Genomic DNA, 21,063 nt, shown 5'->3' on the forward strand with positions numbered 1-21,063 from the left:
CTTTCAATTCCAGTAAATAAACAAAGAAACATAACTATATACATCCAGAGAGGAAGAAACAAATAAATAAAAGTGCATGTAGCGGTTTGACTTCATATCATTACATGAATGTTACAGTCAATTACTCACATACTTAACAGATATCTAGTAACTGATAAATCAGTAGACTATGTGGATATTTCTTCAATGAATTATCTTAATAAAATCTGGTCTTAGAGGTTTGACATATTGCGCCCATTTTTCCCAGAGTTGTATGAAGATGTCCATCTTTAGGTTCACAGAAAAAGTAACTCTTTCCATCTTAAAAATCTCTGTTGTCACGTCAATCCTACTCTTTACAGTTGGTCCTGCCTGCATCAACCATCTTTAGGTCAAAGCTTTTTTCCCCGCTGCCACAATCAAATATCTATCTATACCTCTCACTTCTTGGGGGAAATATCCTGAGTACATAGTTTTGAAATCATATGTTATACCAGTGTTAAAGATGGTTTGTATTGCCTTATGTATTTCTTTCCAGTGATTCTGTATATTCTGGCATCCCCAGAATGATAATGTGATGCAGTCTGGTAACCACAGTTTGTCCAGCACTGCAAATTATCTTTATCATAGTGTGCCTCCAAAGATGGGGTAATAAAGAATCGTATTAAAATTTTCCAACAGAATTCTTTCCATGCATGAGATTTTGTATTCTTCCATTGAAACCTGCAGATATCTTTCCATTCTTCATCTATTACTGTCAAATTTCCTTCCTTCTCCCATTTATCCTTTGTTTTGTTGAGTGTGCGTTAAAGTTAAATAGACTGCTATACAATTGAGAGATAATCCCTCTTTTTATGTCTGATTTATATGCATTTATGAAAAGTTGGACAAGGGGTTTGCTGCTCTCCCTGATGTTTTTCTTTTTAATTGTTTGGTTGTAATAATTTCTGTTTTGCTCGTGAAAACACATTTAATTTTCCTGTATAATGCCACATAAAGATGTTATACCTTTTTTGATCCAAATCCTAAATATGTCGTTGAGCTTATTTGGTTTGAAGTCCAAATCGTACGCACACCAACTTAAGACTTTTATATCCTCCTCCAATGTGTGTTCTTTTATTACTCCTCTCCATACCTGTAGGACCGATTTCACCCTCGGATTTTCTATTCTATGTATCGATGTATCTCTTTAAGTTTCTATCTGAGCATAGCCTGTATATGAACATGATTCAAAGACAGCTTGGATCTTATCTTGTTGACTTTCCATAGTATTTTTTTAGAAATCTCGTATTTCATACATTGTACTGTCTGCTTCTTGTTTTTTCAATTCCCATGCCAGTAATTCTGTGAATTCAGAGCAATTTTCGTAATATTTTTGTCTGGTGAATAGCATCTGTTTTTAGCTTGCCGTGTATGTATTATGTTAATTTCATCCCTAATTTTCTGCCTTTGCTGTAATATCTTTGGGTCTTGATCTTGTGCATGACAAGCCTCTAGCAGCTTCAATTGGTTTTGTAAATCATGTAATTTCCTTTGATGTAGCTTTTTCTTGAGTGATGCTACTGCAATGATTTTACAGGCGGTGAAGTCTCTCCATTATTGTTATCTTTTATGTACATTTGAATTTCATTACTCATTTCCTTTTTAAATGAAGGCTCATTAAGGAGGCTCGAGTTAAATCTCCATGTTGTATTTCTTTGATTGTTCTCTAGATCAACAGTAATACATATTGGGGCATTGTCACTCAAATCTATTGTACCAATATCTGCGTTCCTGATCCTTGATCTATCTCTACCAAAAGTAATAATATAATCGGTTGTAGTATATACTGAGTGAGGGTTAGAGTAGTGTGTATATTGCATTGCGTTAGGGAACATGTCTCTCCATATATCAGGCCTATGTCTTTCATTAGTGCATTACATTTTTTACTTGTTGCTTTGGAGGTGTGTGAATGTTTTGATACATCCAATTTAGGTTGGAGATGTATTTCAGGATCTCCTAAGCAGAAAGTTAGAAAATGTAAGGGAGTGGCTCATAGATAACAAGCCTTCTTTGCACCTGAGAAAAACAGAGTCAATTCCATGTGGTAGTTAGCAAAGGCTACAGAGGGCAAACATAGTGGAAGTGGAACAGCTGCTATATGGAACACCTCAATGGCCTGTTGATTTAAAGTTTCAGGAAAAAAAACACACAAAAAGGACTGAGATTTTGCTGCAGCTAATATCACCAAGATATCATTGGACATATGTCAATATTACTTTAAATAATGTGTTAAAAAGTGTTACGCTCCATCCAGGGCATACAGTCATATCTTACAGCTCACAAATATTAATAAGAAAACAAAAAAGTGGAGGAAAGAATTGGTCCATTCTGGTCACGTTATGAAGTTCAGAGGAAAGTCTATAGTCTAAGTCTACACACACACACACACACACACACACACACACAGAGTGAGGGTGCCACTGGACCCTGTGTGTGTGTGTGTGTGTGTGTGTTGTATGGTGTCCTCTATCTGTCTCATCAGCTGTCATAGAAAACTCATCATTACTGCTTAATGTTCAGTTAGTGTGTCTCTGGATATGTGTGTATGGGAATGCTTCTGTTCTACTAATAATGTATTATATGTTGTGTTATTGTATTTGTCATTGTCTTGTCGATCTGTTCTGTGTGTGTTTATGCATATGTGTGTGTTATTGTGTGTTATTAGCCAACCACACTGGGGAGTAACATTCAAACACTGTGTTCCTATTGTGTGTACTGCTGAAAACCGTAATATAAAATCTAGTTAAATAATAATAATATATAATTAACAACCTATAATTATGAAATGATAATAATAACTAATTATAGTGATATGGTAATTGATTCACTGTCAGTTGTGTATGTATTTTAATGTGGGTCATGTTACATAATACTTATACTACTTAATATTGATATTATTTAAAGTATGATGGTGTTGAGAAAAAAATATCATACTGCTAGAGACAAGTGATGAAATGATTTCCTGTCAATCTATGTATCCTGACCACAGTCTCTCTCTCAGCCATGTCACACCATGCCACATCAGTTTTTATGTATGTGGCCTGATATCACAAATTGCAAGACTTTACAAGGTGAACAGCAAGGTGAAATATGTCACGATATTGAGTCTAAAATATGGCCAATAAAAATATCTATTTTTTAAAATGTATAAATGTTGGAATTATTGTACATAAAGTTATCTCATATTTACTCCTTTCTATAATCATTACCCTTTATGGTTATAGTATGCAAGCTTGCTGTTTTAAAGTTGTTTTTCAGGAAGCCTCCGAAGTGTTCTTCGAAGTGTGAGTGTGACCGGCTTGTGACCCTGCTGAGCTTCCGACGAAAAACAGGAACCGAATCTAGAGGCCGAGGCGGCTGAAGCCAGACAGGCTAATTTCTGACACCATTTCTAAGAGAAAGAGGAACCAGCGATACGAAGAGCCGTCTGACGAGAAGAAGATGATATGTTTCAAGTGAGCAGATCTCTGTCCGTTCTCCTTGCAAGTAGAAACTCTACGCTGTGTCTTGTCTTCCTTTGTCTGATATTTGAATGTTATATGTTGCCTGAACCTGACAATAAATATTTTAAATAATTCAATAAAACAAAACGATTGTAAGAAATAAATATTAATCCTATTATATTATATTTTGTAATAAATTCATTTTTAAGCAGTCATGTGACATGGCATTGTGACATTAGAGACAGCGTTTACTTCTACACTAGGTAAGACATGTTATTTAATATTGTATATATTATTTACGACCATACTGTAACAAGCTGAGCATCATCTAATTGTGATAACAGAGTTTAACTTTATGGTTGGCTGCCAGTGTGCTTCAGTTGTGTGCGATCATGTGTGATGCGCTGTGTAGTTTGGCTTTGTGTGTGTGTGTGTGTGTGTGTGTGTGTGTGTGTGTGTGTGTGTGTGAGAGAGCGCACACAGACAGGTGTGAGCACATTCCTTTGTATACAATTTAACATGGAATTGGTTGATGGCGTACACTAAATGTTTTAAAAGGACACATGGAAAATGAAAGGCTAACAGTAGCTATTAAACAAATTGATATTTTAACAGACAAACTAAATGGTTGGCTGCCAGCTGCCAGTTCTTCAGTTGTGTGCGCTCATGTGTGATGCGCTGTGTAGTTTGGTTTCATGGCAGGCTTGGCACTGTTGTCTGTTACTATGTGTATATGTGTAAAAGCCTATGTCACAGAATAGTTATCCAATATTGCACAACATTCAGTGTGGACAGCAAAGGAATCATTTCATTGGACAGACCGGGTGGCTGTGGCTCAGGAGGTAGAGCAGTCCTCCAGTCCACATGTCGATGTGTCCTTGGGCAAGACACTTAACCCCAAATTTGCCAACGGTGTTGTGTTGCTGTGCCAACGGTGTATGAATGTGAATGAATGGTTAGATTCCCCTGATGAGCAGGTTGGCACCCTGCGTGGTAGCTCCTGCCATCAGTGTATGAATGTGTGTGAAAGGGTGAATGACATGTGATGTAAAGCGCTTTGAGTGGTCACAAAGACTAGAAAGGCGCTATATAAGTACAGTCCATTCAGTCCATTTAGGGAAATGCGTTTCCTTACTGTGCACATGACAATAAACCCTTTGAATCTTGAATCTAGTTGGACTGTGCCCTGACGTTAAAAATGTTTGCCCCCCATAGCACAAAAGTCAAACTCCGCCTTTGTGTATTCGATATAGAATTATCCAGTTGGGCTTATATGTAGGGCTTATATGACCCCTTCTCATTGATCTAAAATGAAAGGTGAATGGACAGACCGGTATGGATGGACAGGTATGGATCACCTTCTATGAGACATTCTGGTCAGGAGTAGTGAAGGTTCTAACAGATATGCTACAGGTCCAAATACATGCATCCTAAGACAGAGACCATCCAACCCTGTACATTATTTAATGAACCTGGTCTTCCTCTCTGTATGAACTGGAAGGTACACAAGCCCTCCTGCTTTGCACTTTGTGGATGGCTCAGACACTATGTGGACTATCTATGGAGCACGCAAGTAACCTACTCTTGGACATTGATAAGGGCCTGCAAGGGCACTGGGACATTGCACGAGCATTCATGGAGTCTAAAAAACACTACTATAACATGCTCCTGTAGACCACACCTGGATACTGTTAGTGGAGTCACTGGAGACCAAGATATATATGAAACTGTGAATTGAATATGAAATGTAATTCCATCACCCTTTTTTTCTGTGTTATAATATGTTTTAAAACCTTAATAAATTCTGGTTATAAAATAAATTTAGAAAATAATGATAAAGCACAGCTCTGGTTTAAAAAAAAAGAGAAAACTTCTCAAAGCCAAAGAACTTTTCCAAGCCAGGCCAGAGAGCAGCAGCTGCTTGGGGAAAAAAACAAAAGCAGCAGCAACATCTGTAGCAACGTGTGAAACAACATTTAAACAGTATCCAACACCAAGATTGAGAAGGAATTACAAAAATTAAAAGATATAAGTTCCAAAAAAAAACATATAATTGTATAGCGATGTGTTGTGATTGAAAACATTTGTGGATATTGGAGGATTTCAGCATATCAATGTCAACATAAATTACATGTAATGGAATATTAAAGCCATCGACAATTGCTGCATAACTGCAAACCATCATGCATTGATTGTAAAGTTACTCAGTAGCCATGTTTACACAGTGAATAGATCTGGGTTAGTCTGGTGAATTAGTCAAGTCAAATTTATTTATATATTTATTTATTTTATATTCCATACAGCAGGTGTAAACTCAATGTGCCAAATTAGTCATTATGACTATTACCAGATTCTCACTCTTTTCACCACATTTTCTTTTTTTCTGCTTTATTCAGCATTAAAATATAAACTTTGAAATCATCAGAAGAGGTTTATAAAAATGAATAAATAAATAAATAAATAATAGAAAACATACCAAAAAAACCCTTTGATGTGGAAAAAATGGAAGAAACCTTAGGAAGAGTAATAGAGGATGGACAGACATGTGATGTGTGTAGAGAATAGATCAGCTAGTAAAATGACAGGAGTGCAGAATGCACAAACAGGATGACAAAATTCTAGATTGTTTTGCTTCTTAATGTTTTCTTTGTGACAGTGAGTTTCAACTACCACCTGTTACTGAATCTCTCTGAATGACATTCTGTGAGTCTGATTGAATCTGCAACAGTTTCAACTCATTTATTCCGGTTGTCATGCAACATGTTTGATGGGTGCTTGCTGGGTGGTGCAGTGATTTAGGTCATCTTTTCTTTAATTGTTTTCTATGGCAAGTTATAATGCTAAGATTAACCATCCCCCATGAAGCGACCTTGGGTTTTATGAAAGGCGCTATATAAAATAAAGTTATTATTATTATTATTATTATTATAATGACATCTTTGTTTCTACTGTTAAACAGCTAGGCCTAGGAGCACCTGACACAACAGACATGAAGCCCTGCCCTCCTGCACACACACCAGCAGATACTTTATATACATTATTCATATAAAAAACACAGATTCAAAAGAATACAAAAAAAGAAAGCTACAGTGATGAAAGTGGTAAATGTGATTTGTTATTTTCACCCTTGTGTGTGTGTAAATTGTTAGCTTATGTAGCCTAGCCTCAGTCTCACAGAGAGAAGGCAGAGCAGCAGGCAGTACCTTGTTGACATCAATGCCATGTTTCTTCATGTACTCCCCATCATTGACCTGACCCCCCTCAGCAAACTCCATGGTCAGGATCCTCTTAGTGGACAAGTCCCAGTGGATCATGGGAACCTGACAGAGACAGAGAAGAACAGTGTTACTTGCTTCCTCTACATTTTTTGTTCATTCTTTAAAAAATGTTGGCAGATAGTGTTGGACAAGGAGCAGATATGCTTCCATTTTATTAAATGTATCAATCCAAACCCAATCAGAGACAGTCTCATGAAGATGCCCCGGGTTTGTTTCTGTCATGTTTAATGAAGTGTAGTCTGAACAGGCAGCTGTTTAAATCACACACATGTATATGTGACAGTAAGTAAAGTAAACAATCACTATATCTATAAAAGTATATAGATATGAAGGTCACACATTTTGGTGTAACACCAGTTAAAACAAGGGACAATATATTTTTCAGACAATACTTGTATAAAATATTACATTTTTCTGAGGTTATGAGTATTCACATTTTACTCTATCATTACTGAATGGCAGCTCATCCTTATCAAGATTTAGATATTATTACTTCAATTTTTGTTTTTAACATATGACTGTATGACAACTAGATCATACTTCACAATGTGATTATACATGTAAAGCCTTACATTTTCATGCATTTTCATGCATTGTGTCCACTATATATATATATATATATACACACACATATACATACATATATATATAAATACACACACACACACAACTGTCTTGACTTTTCAGCAGTGTGCTGTGAGGACAAACCATCAAAGCTGCCTGAGGCTACAGGTACTCATACCTTCTGATTAACCCTTTCGTGCCTATATATGCATATATTTCAATTAATGTACAAATAAACATAAACATATTGCTGCTTCACTTTCTTACCTACCTGCTAGCATTACCATGCTAATAAAATACCTACCTATCTAACTAATTCATCCCACAGTAACTCAATAACAATTCTCATTTACAGACAGCATCTCATTCACACATGGCCTAACATGTCCTTGGTTATGTGGATCGAATTTCAAACAACTATTTGACTCAACTACTGTACACTTATGGATCATCATTTACTCAACAGCATAAAAACACACTTTAATATTTACTTTTCAGCTGAGCGCAGTGAGAACAGTCAGCAGCAAATGAGACTGAAGAGATCATTGGAGACACCTGCAGCTACAGGTAGTCATACTTTCCAATTAACCCTTTCAGACATTTGCCCCTAACCAACATGTGGCTCCTGGTTATGTATAACTAATTTCAGACAACATTTTGTCAGGCCACAAGTGTGTTTGGGACACATACTGACTGTGACCCATTTAGGACAAGTTTGTTGAATCTCACGTAATATGTTGTTATTTTTCTCTTGCTGGTTTGTGCAAGAACAGATAGAAGAGAAGAAAAGCTTAACATTTATACATGAGGCCCAATGTTTAGACCTCCTGTTAGAGCAAACCAATGTATACAGTGCTGGTGGAAGTGAATTAAATAGGATGTGAAAGTACAGTACAATATCACAAGTACAAAATCATGAGAAAATCTAAGGTTAAAAAATAAAATGCTAAGAAATGGTAAAAGTCATTTGACTTTTTGATGATTAACTTTTGACTACATACAGGTCAACTTGAGTCATACTCCATGTGTTGGAAGTGATTTGCACAAAACTATCTTTCATTCTGCCTTGTTTTATGTGTATTACAATTAGAACAAAACAAACAAAATGAAAGAAAAGAAGACAACACTAAAGAGGTTTTAACTCCCTGGGTGTAAAAATGAAACAATGGAGGATAGCTGGAAAAACTGACTACACAGCAAATACAAGTTCTGAAATAGGCATATTAAGAAGAAGGACACCAGGAAATTAAATGATAACAGACATGAAGTCCAATTCCCTCTCTCTAGCAATGGAAATATGATTTGCACCGTTCTATGAACTCTGTTCCATTTATGAAGAGCAGACCGGCTGCACAGAGGACTGTCATCACATGGTGGAGAAGTCTGACCCCTATTAAATACTAGGACCTTCATTTTAAAAAAACTCTCTCAGATTATTAGTAGTTGTTTACTAGTATGTGTGAACACATCAGACCAACAAGGTAAAAAATAAATCCAATTCCCAATTCTATAGCCCTGCTATTATAAAAGAAAGCCTTGTAGAAACAGTCACATTTGAAGGTGTGTACTCATGTGTGTACCTTGAGAAAGGGGAAGTGAGCCAGCATGCTGGACACCTTTTCTGCATTGTGTCCTTCATTAAGGAAGTCCAGCTCCAGCGGCATGTTCTTCTTGGCTTCCTCCACCAACCACATGAAAGCAAAGTCTGGGAAGAGCCAATGGACTGCCCTCAGCAACACCTTCAAAGTGAAAATTAAAGCCAGTGTCACAGTAATGTACAATGACATGTAGTAAGAAAGTGTTTTATCATTTCTGGAAGAGGCATCCCACCAATCAACATCTGTTGGTCATGGTTAGTACTACTCAGCCTGTCAAAAGTGTTGTGGATGCATAAATGCTGGTGTTAATATTGACATAGATACCACATTTCTTATAGGTATTGGTTGAAAATGGTTCAACCTGAAAGGCGGGACCGATGCTGACAGAGAGCCGGCCCTTTGTGAGGTCTCTGTCATGAAATAAATGATACACTGATGTCCAAGTCCCTTGCTCATTTAGAAATATTTACTTCAGGAGTGTGCGGCAGCAAACCCCCGGAACACATCACAACTAAATGTGCAATCATTTGTTTATTATAACAGTGTGAAATAATATGTATTTATCCCATTTTAACTGCATATGCATGAATGAGTGTATGGTCCGTTTGCTGTGTAGATGAGAGTATATGAGTGATGGATGGATGCATGTATTTTTTTCTCAACTATTTCTATTTATTTATTTTTGATATACGAATCCGGTCTTGAACGCACCTGAATTTCATTGTATGTTCTTTACAGTGACAATAAAGTAATATTTAATGTTTAATCTTTAAGCACAGTGATGCTGTGCTGGTGGAGAGGGTCTCTACATCTGTGACTGTCCATGGCAGCCACAAACACAACAGGAACCTTCGCACATCTCTTCAACTACCCAGCCATCTGTTACTGCCAGCCACAGATACAGTATATATCTACAGGATGAAATGCTAAATGACTTCTGGTTTGTCTTCCTGTGATGATATATGTAACTATGGAGCAACTTCTAGCCTCCTGCCTCACACAGGCCAACCCCTCCCCATCCCTAATGTTTGATCTTTGCTTTGTCCTTCCAAGATGACGTGGTGTTGCTCATGCTGTGTGTGTGTGTGTGTGTGTGTGTGTGTGTGTGTGTGTGTGGACAATAAGCATTGTTAAATGCAAATACAGAGGACTATGTCAGACTAGGGCTGGGCGATATATCGATATAAAAAATATATCGATATATTTGTTAATGAGATATGGAATTGGACCATATCGCATATATCGATATACGTATTTCAATTCGTATTTTCATTTGCGCTGTGATCCTTGCTCCAAACAAGCTGCTGACCCGGAGCTCTCTGCACTGCACTGCTCCCCGCGGCCCCGCCCCTCCTCTTTCACGCACGCAGGGGGGAGGGGCTGGAGCAGACACTCCGGCACTTTTCAACAAACTTGGAGGAAGCAACAACGTCTGTGGAGCGTGCGGAGGATGAATTGGTTGGTAAAAGAAAAAGTAGTGGCTCAGTAATATGGAGATGGTTCAGATTCAAAGTATTAGATGAGCAACAAAATCACCTTATATGTAGGGAGTGACATAAACAAGTTACAGCCAGGGGTGGAAGCACTACAAATCTTTTTCACCACCTAAAACAGTGGCACAAACTGCAGTACGAAGAGTGTGTGAAACTGCGCGCTGCAGAAGCCCCAGCTGCAAGCCATCCACAACCCGCAAAAGCTCCAGCCCCGAAACAAAGCTCACTGCAAGCTTCATTTTCCCGCAGTGTACCGTATAGAATAGAATAGAGCTTTATTTGTCACTATAACAGAAGTACAGCGAAATAACAGCAATCACCCCGTCCGTACATATACAACATACAATACATAATAAGACAGAACAAGAACCACAGAATAAAGAGGGGAGAAAAGGAAAAAAAAACAACGAGGATGAAAAGAAAAGTGACAAGTGGTGTACTATAACTAAAGCGGTCACTTATCACATTGCTAAAGATGTGGTCCCTGTTGCAACTGCGGAACAAGTCAGATTTAAAAAGCTACTGAAAACCATGTAGCCGAGATATGAGCTACCCAGTCGCAACTACTTTTAATAAAATAAAATTTTAATGAGCCATTTATAGTTGTCAAAATGTTGATGCTTTTCTCATATAAATATATTTATTTTACTTTATGGGCTATTTTTATTTAAGATGGGCTATATTTTTCATTTAAATGTGCACCTTATGGAGCTTTGATTTCAAAGAACGTACTCCTGTGGTTATAAAGTATTTATGTTTACATTTTATTGTTCTTTGAACAGCTGAGCATTAATTCATCCTGCTGGTTTCAATCAAATTAATTATGACATGTCATATTTGGATTTGACTGTGACTAAACATTTGCTTTCACTTTGCGATAAAAATATCGGGATATATATCGTATATCGAAATTCAGCCTAAATATATTGGGATATGACTTTTGGTCCATATCGCCCAGCCCTATGTCAGACTTTAAACTGAGGCTGTTATACTATTCGAGTGACTTTGTCTTGTTGAGAGTTTCTAAGCCGCAAACACTGTGAGAAGAGCTTATTGGTGCAGCAAAGACAGCAGGGTTACCATCCATCACTACTTTCTATCATTCTTTCCAACATACGCTTCTTGGCCCATAAACTCTGCGAGCTTGCCATCTTAATTGGTTTGAGAAGGGACTAATGCTGACTGCTGCATCATGTCCCTTTACAAGACCTGGCTGGATGCAAAGATTCCCAACTCAGTGTTGCAATAGAAGGTCTTCACCTTACAACAGGCAGAGTCACTGAAACAATGAGGAAGAGGTTTCTGCTTCTATACTAACTAAAGGTGGAGTACCACCATTAAAACTATGTCACAGTCATGCTCTCCCCAACATGAAACACTTACTATCACATGCATTCTTTGTCTCCAGGGAATTTACATATTTGATGCTGATTGCTGTATACATTCCTCCGGAAGCAGGGGCTATGGCTGCCTCTAAGCAGCTATCAGCCTACATTAAGGAGATTGAAAACTCCCACAGAGTCATTAGTTGTGGCACTAAGCGATTTCATCACGTTGGCTTAAAGAAAGAATTGCAAAGGATAGAACACATTTTTATCAGGGAGGATGAAGTAACCTACTGTGCAAGCAAAACAGCAGTAAGGCCACTAGCCCCAGTCTGATATCATCCACTACTACAACTCTCTCCTGTTTCAACTGAGGTTTTAATTGATCATTTGACCAACAGAAAGTTCCACTATGCTTTAAAGAGCAGGTTGCAGGTTAGAGACCTCAGTGTATCAATGTATAGGACACTGATGTAGAACAACTAGATTTTCATAATAATGTACTTATGTAAAAAACAGTATATTTATATAGAAGTAACTGTATATAGTCCATGAGCCAGACCACCAATCACAATCGAAAGGGTGGGCAAATTCTTGTTGCTATTTTATTATTCCTATATATGTCCAGATTATTAATTGGTATGACAACCTTTGCAGAAGAGTAGCTTAACAATATTTATCATGCATTCACTATTTTGACCATCAAAATGCCATACACCAATATTGGCCATTCTCCGATGTTGCGCATTTCATAACTATAATTTACATATTCACTATTGATGATTTAGATCACCTTTGCAGTTGCAGAAAGGCCCTGCAGATAATATTTGTTTGCACCACTAGTTGGCGCCAATTCCTCTGGGTGCATGACCGAGCAAAGGGGGAAAATCGGCTTTAATACTGCTGTTAGCAGGAAGTAGCAGAGGACTTTTGTGAATCATAGTATACAGGTAACATTTTTAATGGTTTATATACACATCCAAGGTTAAGAAGTCTAAGATGTAGTGAGTAAAGATGACATTAACATTATAGCTCTGCTACTGACTTAACAAAATAATATAACCGACATCACTACTATTGTAATCACAACAAAACTCAAAAATCAACATTTGTTATTGTTTCAAATCAACTCAGGGGGCAAGCAGACTGATTATGAGCAGAATCAAGTCAATGTTGACAAACTATAATAAACTCTAGTAATCTGCAAAAAATGTCATTATCTGACTTATGTATGTTTTGCCTGATAATTTTGCAGATAATTATCTGTACCGAAATCAGCGAGAATCTGACCAAAAATCTGGAGGAATGTGCCATCCACTGTACTAATGACACCTCCAAGCTGGCGTCACCCAGAGATCTGGACTCCTGGAAGACATTGGTCAAGGTGGCACAGATCAGAAATCATGTAGGCCTCATGGACCTAGCCAGAAGAACACCAGAAGGGGAGTGGCCCCAGGTGTTGTATCACAGAAAATGCAGGAGTGTCTTCAACATGAAGAAACTGTTAGATGCTCAGGTCCCAAAGGTGCAAGCTGAAGGGAGTTCAGCCAGAGCAGCACGGGCTACATCAACCAGCTCAAGGGTTCTTGAGGAGAAATTTATATTCTGTGACAAAGCCAGCAAGTACATCAAAGGTCAGAAGACCCATGAGGACTTGATAAAGTGCTGTGAGTTGCGAGCAGACAGTAAGATACGAGATTCAGCTATCAAGAAGCTTGATGAGAGACTGTTGGCGATCACCAGCATGGAGCTTGTTGCAGCAGAAGGGCACTACCATAGATCATGTTATCATGCATACACCCGTGAGGAGTCAGCTACAAGCAGTGGACTGGTTGATGCTGAACAAGATGCTGCTGATCTGTACAAAACTGCAGAAAAACAGGCTCTTCAGGAACTTCTTTTGTATATCAGGACACAACTTCTCCCTAGCCATGATATAGTGCCCATGGCAAATGTCAGGAAGCGATTTGAAGAATTAATGTTATCTCATGGCGCCAGCAAAGTCACCAGATCTTCCATGAACAATCTTTGTCACAATCTAGAGAAAGAACTGGCAGAATCTATCCATATTTGTCCTGATGACAATGGAAAACTTCTACTGTACGCTGACAATCTCTCCAAGAGTGAACTTGTGAAGAGAACATATGCTCTCCAGACTGAGTTGGATGCTATGAGAGCTGAGTCAGTCGAACTGGTTGCCAAAGCTGCTTTACTTCCGAGGAATGATATAAAACAGAATGAGACCAACCAACTATGGCCACCTGATGTGGAGCAGGACAAGGACATCAAACCACAGTCCATCACAATCTTTCTGCGAACCTTGCTTACAGGGGAGCCTGCCTGTCCTCAACCACCTGAAAGAGTTGAACGACTCGCCAACTCCTTTGGCAGTAATCTTGTATTTGCAGTCACTGGTGGAAAGACTAAACCACCAAAGCATATCATACTGCCATTTGCAGTCAAGTCTCTGACTGGAAACACAGAACTGATTCGTATCCTGAATAGACTGGGCCATGGTGTTTCATACACGCAGGTTGAGGAAATTGACACTGCACTGTGCCTTCAAAAGCTTGAGCGATCCCAGATGGGTGTGGCACTGCCAAGCAACATCTACCAGGAAGTCTTCACTACTCTAGCCTGGGATAACATAGACCGCTTTCAGGAGACAACCAGTGGAGAGGGCACATCACATCGAGTTAACAGCATTGCTGTGCAGCCCAGAATCATTGGACCAATGTCACAAGTGGAAAAGACAACGATTGAAAAGTCCAAGAAAAGGAGGATCTCCCCCCGGCACTAGCATCACCCCCCATGTACAATGCTGGTAAGAGAGTGGGGTCCTCAGCCACTGTCAGCCTAAATGTGGATGCACACAAACAAGTCCAGAATGCCAGGGTCAAGAACCTGATCTGGCTGCTCACTCAGATGTCAAACCCAGAAGATCAAACCATTAGCAGTTGGACTGGATTCAACATCCTCATCCGCAGCAACATATATGTGGTGCAGGACACCGTAAGTTACTTGCCAACAATTAATGCCCCAGCTACTGAAATGTCAACCGTCATTGAAGTCCTGACCCAAACTCTGAACATAATGGAGACCCTGGGACTGAAGGAGATTGTCTGTATCTTTGACCAAGCACTCTATGCCAAAGCTGTAGAAATAATTTGGAAGCTGAGAATGGGGACCTTCCATACCATATGCAACTTCCTATCAATTATGGGGAAGAGGTTTCAGGATGCAGAAGGATCCATCACCGCTGTGATGGAAGGCCGCAAATACATCCGTGCTGTCAGGCTACATAAGATTGTGTATGAGGCGATGATGAGGCTTGCCTGGAAGGGATTTCTGCCTTGGCTGCAAGTCAACCATAGAGCAGAGGTTAACCATCTGGATGAAGCCCTCAAGAGCATCTCCATTTTCCATGACGAAGTGTCCCAGGGCTCCTTCATAACGCTCCTGGATGATGTATCTTGTACTTGCCTCCTCCAGTTGTTCCAAGAGTACCTTGGCTCCCTCAGGAAAGGCCACAAACTGGCAGCTTTCTGGATGTCTTCCCATTGATCACCCAGAGGTACACCAGCAGTTCGTGGCTTCAGTGTTCAGCTTGGTAAGGCAAGGCAAGGCAAGGCAGTTTTATTTATATAGCGCATTTCATACACAATGGCAATTCAATGTGCTTTACATAAAACAGAAACATTAAAACATACAAACATCAGAGACTTTTCTTCCTGAGGTAACTGAGGAAATATGCCATTTGGGTGAATGACATGGTGCAATTCTATAGATCAGCAGTGGAGAGCATTTTCACCTATACAATAACTGTTTGGTATGGCAAGCTATCAGCTAAAGAACAGGAGACAGTTAGACAGAGCGGTACGTACTGCATCCAAAATCCCCCCCCCCCTAGTCCAAGTGTATAAGGCTACACTACAAAAAAATGGCCTCATAATTTTTAGGACCCCGTCTCACGTAGCAAACAATTAATCTGCTGGATGTTATTTTTATTCATCTTAAACTTTCCCTTTAATGTATTGAGTGGTTTTAATTGCTTATTTATGTCTGTAGCTTACTAAGACAAATCCTAATCAACTCTGTTGACATGCCAATAAAGTATTGACTGCTAGTCACTGATCACATGATTATGACACTAATGACCTGGCAGCCAACAGCAGGTGAGGATCCTGGCGCCTCATTAGAGCAAACCAGCATCTATGCATGGAGTGTGTGGAAAGATAGGGCCAGCACATGTTTGTCTTCAGATACAACAGAAGTTCAAGTGCCTTGCACACACATCTGAAAAGGCATCCACTAATGCTACCTGACTAATGATCAAAATCTTCTATACAGCAGACAGCCATTAATCATTTCACCTAACACTCTGCTGTAACAGAGAAGAGAGTTTGCTGCTAAATGTCACTGACAAAGATATTAGAGCTTTAGCTGCAGTACATGGGGAGAAGTGGAATGAATGTTATCTACATTATGATAGCAGAGAGATATACTGGTGCCAATATTGCCAATAGTTTGTCTCAGATAATCATGGAATGGGAAAAACTGTCTAAATCCAGCAACATGAACTTGGAGCCATGGAACTATGCAACATTTTTCCCAAAGACCTGGGATTCACCAGGCAATCAAAGCTGCTTTAGCACTTCCTTAGTAAGCAGAGTTGTCACCACTTTTGCCATTCAGCAGTGGCCAACTGAGCCCTGAAGAATTGATAGGAACAATTGGGCATAAGACCCAAAGATCCCCAAACCTACTGTCTGGTTCAGTGGAATGCCACACTCATTGTGCTCAAGTGAGGCAAAAAATAGCGGTGCATTTAGTTCTTGTGTTTGGAAAAGTCATCAAATCAAGTGTGCAAAAGTCACCATGAGAGCATCACAGTGGGAGCTGGTGTAACAGCTGGTTCCAGTACCGCAACATTCTCAGCACTACTGTGTGTGTTGAAGCATCTGGCTTGGAGGCTGTGATTCTTATTGGGGTCTAGTGATGTGAACCTTAAGCTGCCTGTCAGTACTTGCTGATTGCTGATACAGTAAGTGCCACTATGTAAACTCATTTCCATCCTCGGTGAAGCAGAGGGTGTACAAACCAAGTACACTGTTGATAAGTAAGTTTAAACACAACCAAAGAAGCCATCTTTATATATTTGTCTTCTTGTCTGACTAGCATTCATTTACATAATCCAACTTTGTCTTTTGTCTTTTATGTTGCCTCCGCACTGGAAAGTACTTTGTGGGACTAGCTGGAAAAGTTAGTTAGCAATACAAATACATTTCTTCTTCTTATTCTTCTCCTCCTCCTTCTTCTTCTCCTTCTCCTTCTCCTTCTTCTTCTTCTTCTCATTCTTCTTATTATTCTTATTCTTATTCTTATTAACACTGCATATTCCCACCATGGAGAACCTGCTGCACTGTTGAGCCCACAACCAGGACTGATTCCCTGTTAAGGGGATCTAAAAGTTACTTGGCTGTCTGAGCAATCAGCTGGCTCTGGCTGGAAATACCATCATGCAACAGAAGATAAGCCTCCATCCTAATAACGCTGATACCCTGTTATCTTCTTACATGTGGACCAGGATGGTAAGACAGAACTTAGACTGAGCTTTGACAGAGATCAGGCTTACAGGTTAGGAATTGCAGTGAGTGTTGTTGTATTGTTGCAGTCTGTTGCTGTGATGATATATACCACACTGATATTCAGTGTTTGTTTCTGTGCTGTGACTGCTGACATGACATTGCCTTCAACTGTGCTTGTTTTTTTGTGTCGAGATCCACTTGACATTTATAATATGAATATTGACTTCAGAAAATCAGGAGCTGTACAATCTCTAGAGGCCACTATGTACATAACATTCAGTTCTGTGCCTCAGACCTCCCTTCATGTCAGTGTAGACTCACCTCCATCACTACTATGTCCTTGGAGCTTTGTCTCTGGACTTTGGGGTGTTGGACTTTGACAGCCACCGTCCTCCCATCATGCAGTATTGCCTTGTGGACCTGGGCTAAGGAGGCGGCACCCTGAGGCTTCTCCTCAAAGGAGACAAATAACTCTGTCAGCTGCAGGAGAGAGAGAGAGAGATGCACAGAGGGAAAGAGTAGGACAAAGCAAAAGATAAAGCAGGGTTAGAGAATGATAAGGGAGAAGGAAAGGAGTGTGATGAGTCTGATCATCTCATTTACAAGCTATAATCAGACACTGTACACTGAAGGAGACCAGCTATATTACAGACAGAGATGTACAATTGTTATGTCATGGTAAATATGTAGGAAGTATTGAATGTGTATTAACAGCAAAATGACATCTATAACAGCAGATAATAAACAGGGATGCTGAATTCTAAATACATTAACATATACTTATTTCACCCCCCCCCCCCCCCCTCCCACACACACACAGGACACTTTGGTGTAGTAGTAGAAGTAAGATCTGGAATTATAAGGAGCTGTATTTCAATGATTTCTAAGCTGATTTAGGGAATTTATGGTTTTCCACAATGCAGATGAGATTATCTGATATCTTACTGAATGTATAAATATGTGTCATGGTGATGTGCTCAGAGGTAAGTAAGTTATGACTCAAATCATTTTAAATTCTGACACAAACATAGTTTGAAAATTTCTGATTTAAAGAGATTCTTTGGTGTTCACTTGACTACATGATGACAGAGCTCTAGTATTTTGGGGTTTACCTCCTTGCCGAGGTCCTCTCTGATGACCTCCTGGATCTCTTTCATACTGCTCTGGGGAGCTTGGCTGTGGAGCACTTTCAGTGTGGATGTATACTCCTCTGGTAGGAGATAGTCCAGAGCACCGAGGTGCTGGCCCACCTTGATGAACGTTCCCCGGTTGGCACAGCATAAATCTCGAAGACGCTCAGCCGAACGCTGATGCACCTAAAGATGATGGAACAGAGGAAAACCTATGAAGACACATGATTAACAGTCTCAAGCACTGGTAGAAAACAGTGAGAGTCAATAAATATCAAAATGGTTTGTTCCCTTGAAAGCATCAGTGCATTAAGCAAACATCATGGTATTCCTATATGAGATATCTTATGTGCAATGTTGACTTTCTGGCCTCAAGGAACAACATATCTTCTACACAAGGGTTCCATGAATGCACTTAGGACATTTCATGGCAATATGCCCACTGAGAGCCCTCTCACAAGAGAAATGACATACACACACAGTTCACCTCACAAACATCAGGGCTCTGTGCTCGGCCTCAGGGTCCTTCTCGGATTTGCAATAGAAATTATGAATTTATTACCTGATAAACAACCCTCCTATTCATTGCTAGTCTCTCTGGTGCTAATTTACCCCCCCCCCCCCCCACCCTCTTTCCCCCTCAACTCCAACTGGCCGAGGCAGATGGTCGCTCACTTAGAGTCCGGTTCTGCTTGAGATTTCTCCCTGTTAAAAGGGAGTTTCTCCTTGCTGCATGTGGGAATGTTGGGTCTCTTTACATTACATTAAAGAGTAGAAAAGCAGAAGCTTTACACATTCAGTATCGTTTTGAAAACTCTGCAAATGTCTTAAAAAAAGTTTACAAATATCAGAGCTTCAATTTTATTAGGCTAAACTAAATTCACAAGGTCTTAATTTCAATATAAATGTTGTATCCATTTGTTATCCATAGCCTACTATGTCTAAACAAATGACTCCCAAGGTTTTGTACATTTTCAGGAGCAAAGCTAGAGCAACGTCATTGACCAAACTATTAGTCAAGGGCAAAAAATAAATAAAATAAAATAAATCAATTCTGTGATACAAATTGATTTTGTTTTGAAATGTTGCAGTGATAAATCCATGTGGGGCGGTTGTGGTTGTGGCTCAGGAGGTACAGCAGGGCACCTGACTCCTCCTGTCCATATGTCAGTGTTTGGGCAAGATACTGAGCTTCAGTTTGCTCCCAATGGTTGTGCCTGCACCTTGCATTGTAGTCTGCCACCTTCAGTATGTGAGTGTGAATGGATGAATGAGCAGCAGAAACACTGTAGCCATGTGTGTCTCTTATTTTCTGTGACTTCTCAAACACATTACATATGAAACAAATACAATACTACATCAAGTTTCCTGTAATTTTAAAGTGATTTCTTGATGTCTTGTCACTTGTGTTTCAACAATAAGGAAGATTCATCTAATTGACACTGTAATGTCCAGTAGACCACAAGCACTGATAAGGTCACCTGATTTTGATGAGGCATGGTCTGCAGTTGTCATATTGCCATATAATCAGAAGCTCACTATTGTCTAAAATATATCTAACTGTGCTGGAACAAAGGGGCCTGAAGCAAGGAAAACATTTCTAGTAGATAAACAAAAATATTCATGCTTTATAAGTCAAAATTATTCAAAATGTAACAAACAATAACCACAGTAGCATGTGTATGTGTGTGTGTGTGTGTGTGTGTGTGTGTGTGTGTGTGTGTGTGTGTGCTTGTGGTGGTCCCATCCTGTCTGTCCCATTTGAACCAGCTGGAAGTGATAATGCTTATAGGAGCTACTCTCCTGAGACCAGTGCAAATAAAAAGGCGTGAAATTAGCTCCCTTTAACCTCCATAACCCCACCAATAGACACCATGAATACCCCCCCCCCCCGCTCACCACACACACACACACACACACACACACACACACACACACACACACACACACACACACACACACACACACACACACACACACACACACACACACACACACACACACACACACACACACACACACACACACACACCAGGCATGCTCCCATAGGGCCATTTGACATGAGTGCCGTCTGGGCAATAGGGACAAAGAAATGACAGAAACAAGTCGCCAGAGATTACCAGATGAGTCTTCCTGTTTAAAGATGCACAAGAATCTCTTTTATAAAAAAACCCATCACAACACCATCACAGCCACCTACTCATGTCGGTATGGAGGAAAGTAGGAAAGCTAAAAGCTTTTACTAACACATAACTGGTTTAATCATTAATGGGGTTTATCACACAAGAAGTGCACAGGCACACATCAGATTTCTGGGTTACATTTTGCATCCTAAGCCCACTTTCATGGTAAAACCTACTTTAGATGGCTCTTAAACTAAAACAAAACTATTTAAAGACAAGTCTATAATTATATATGCAGGATGATTAATACAAATAATGCCTTTTTTCTTCCATTGGTGCCACATGGGGAAAAAAACCTCTGAGAACTGTGATATAATCATAATTTCATTCATTAAATCTCACAATGCATGGAATAAAAAATAAAAGCTGTGAGAATTATAAGACAACAGAGACAATTATGACTTCAATTTCACAATTATGACCCTGGATTATAAATTGAA

General features: G+C 39.4%; 1 protein-coding gene across 1 annotated transcript in view; it reads right to left on the reverse strand.

Annotated features, from left to right (window-relative positions):
• adck1 (aarF domain containing kinase 1) overlaps positions 1–21,063 on the reverse strand; it is an 89,420-nt gene that overhangs the window by 32,142 nt on the left and 36,215 nt on the right. The window contains exons 4-7 of the mRNA XM_053336308.1: positions 18,423–18,626; positions 17,632–17,790; positions 8,887–9,045; positions 6,668–6,784 (exon numbers count right to left, since the gene is read on the reverse strand). Coding sequence (XP_053192283.1) covers positions 6,668–6,784; positions 8,887–9,045; positions 17,632–17,790; positions 18,423–18,626 — 639 coding nt within the window. The remainder of the gene's footprint in view (positions 1–6,667; positions 6,785–8,886; positions 9,046–17,631; positions 17,791–18,422; positions 18,627–21,063) is intronic.

This window comes from Scomber japonicus, chromosome 16, assembly GCF_027409825.1.
Source record: "Scomber japonicus isolate fScoJap1 chromosome 16, fScoJap1.pri, whole genome shotgun sequence".
NCBI lineage: Eukaryota > Metazoa > Chordata > Actinopteri > Scombriformes > Scombridae > Scomber > Scomber japonicus.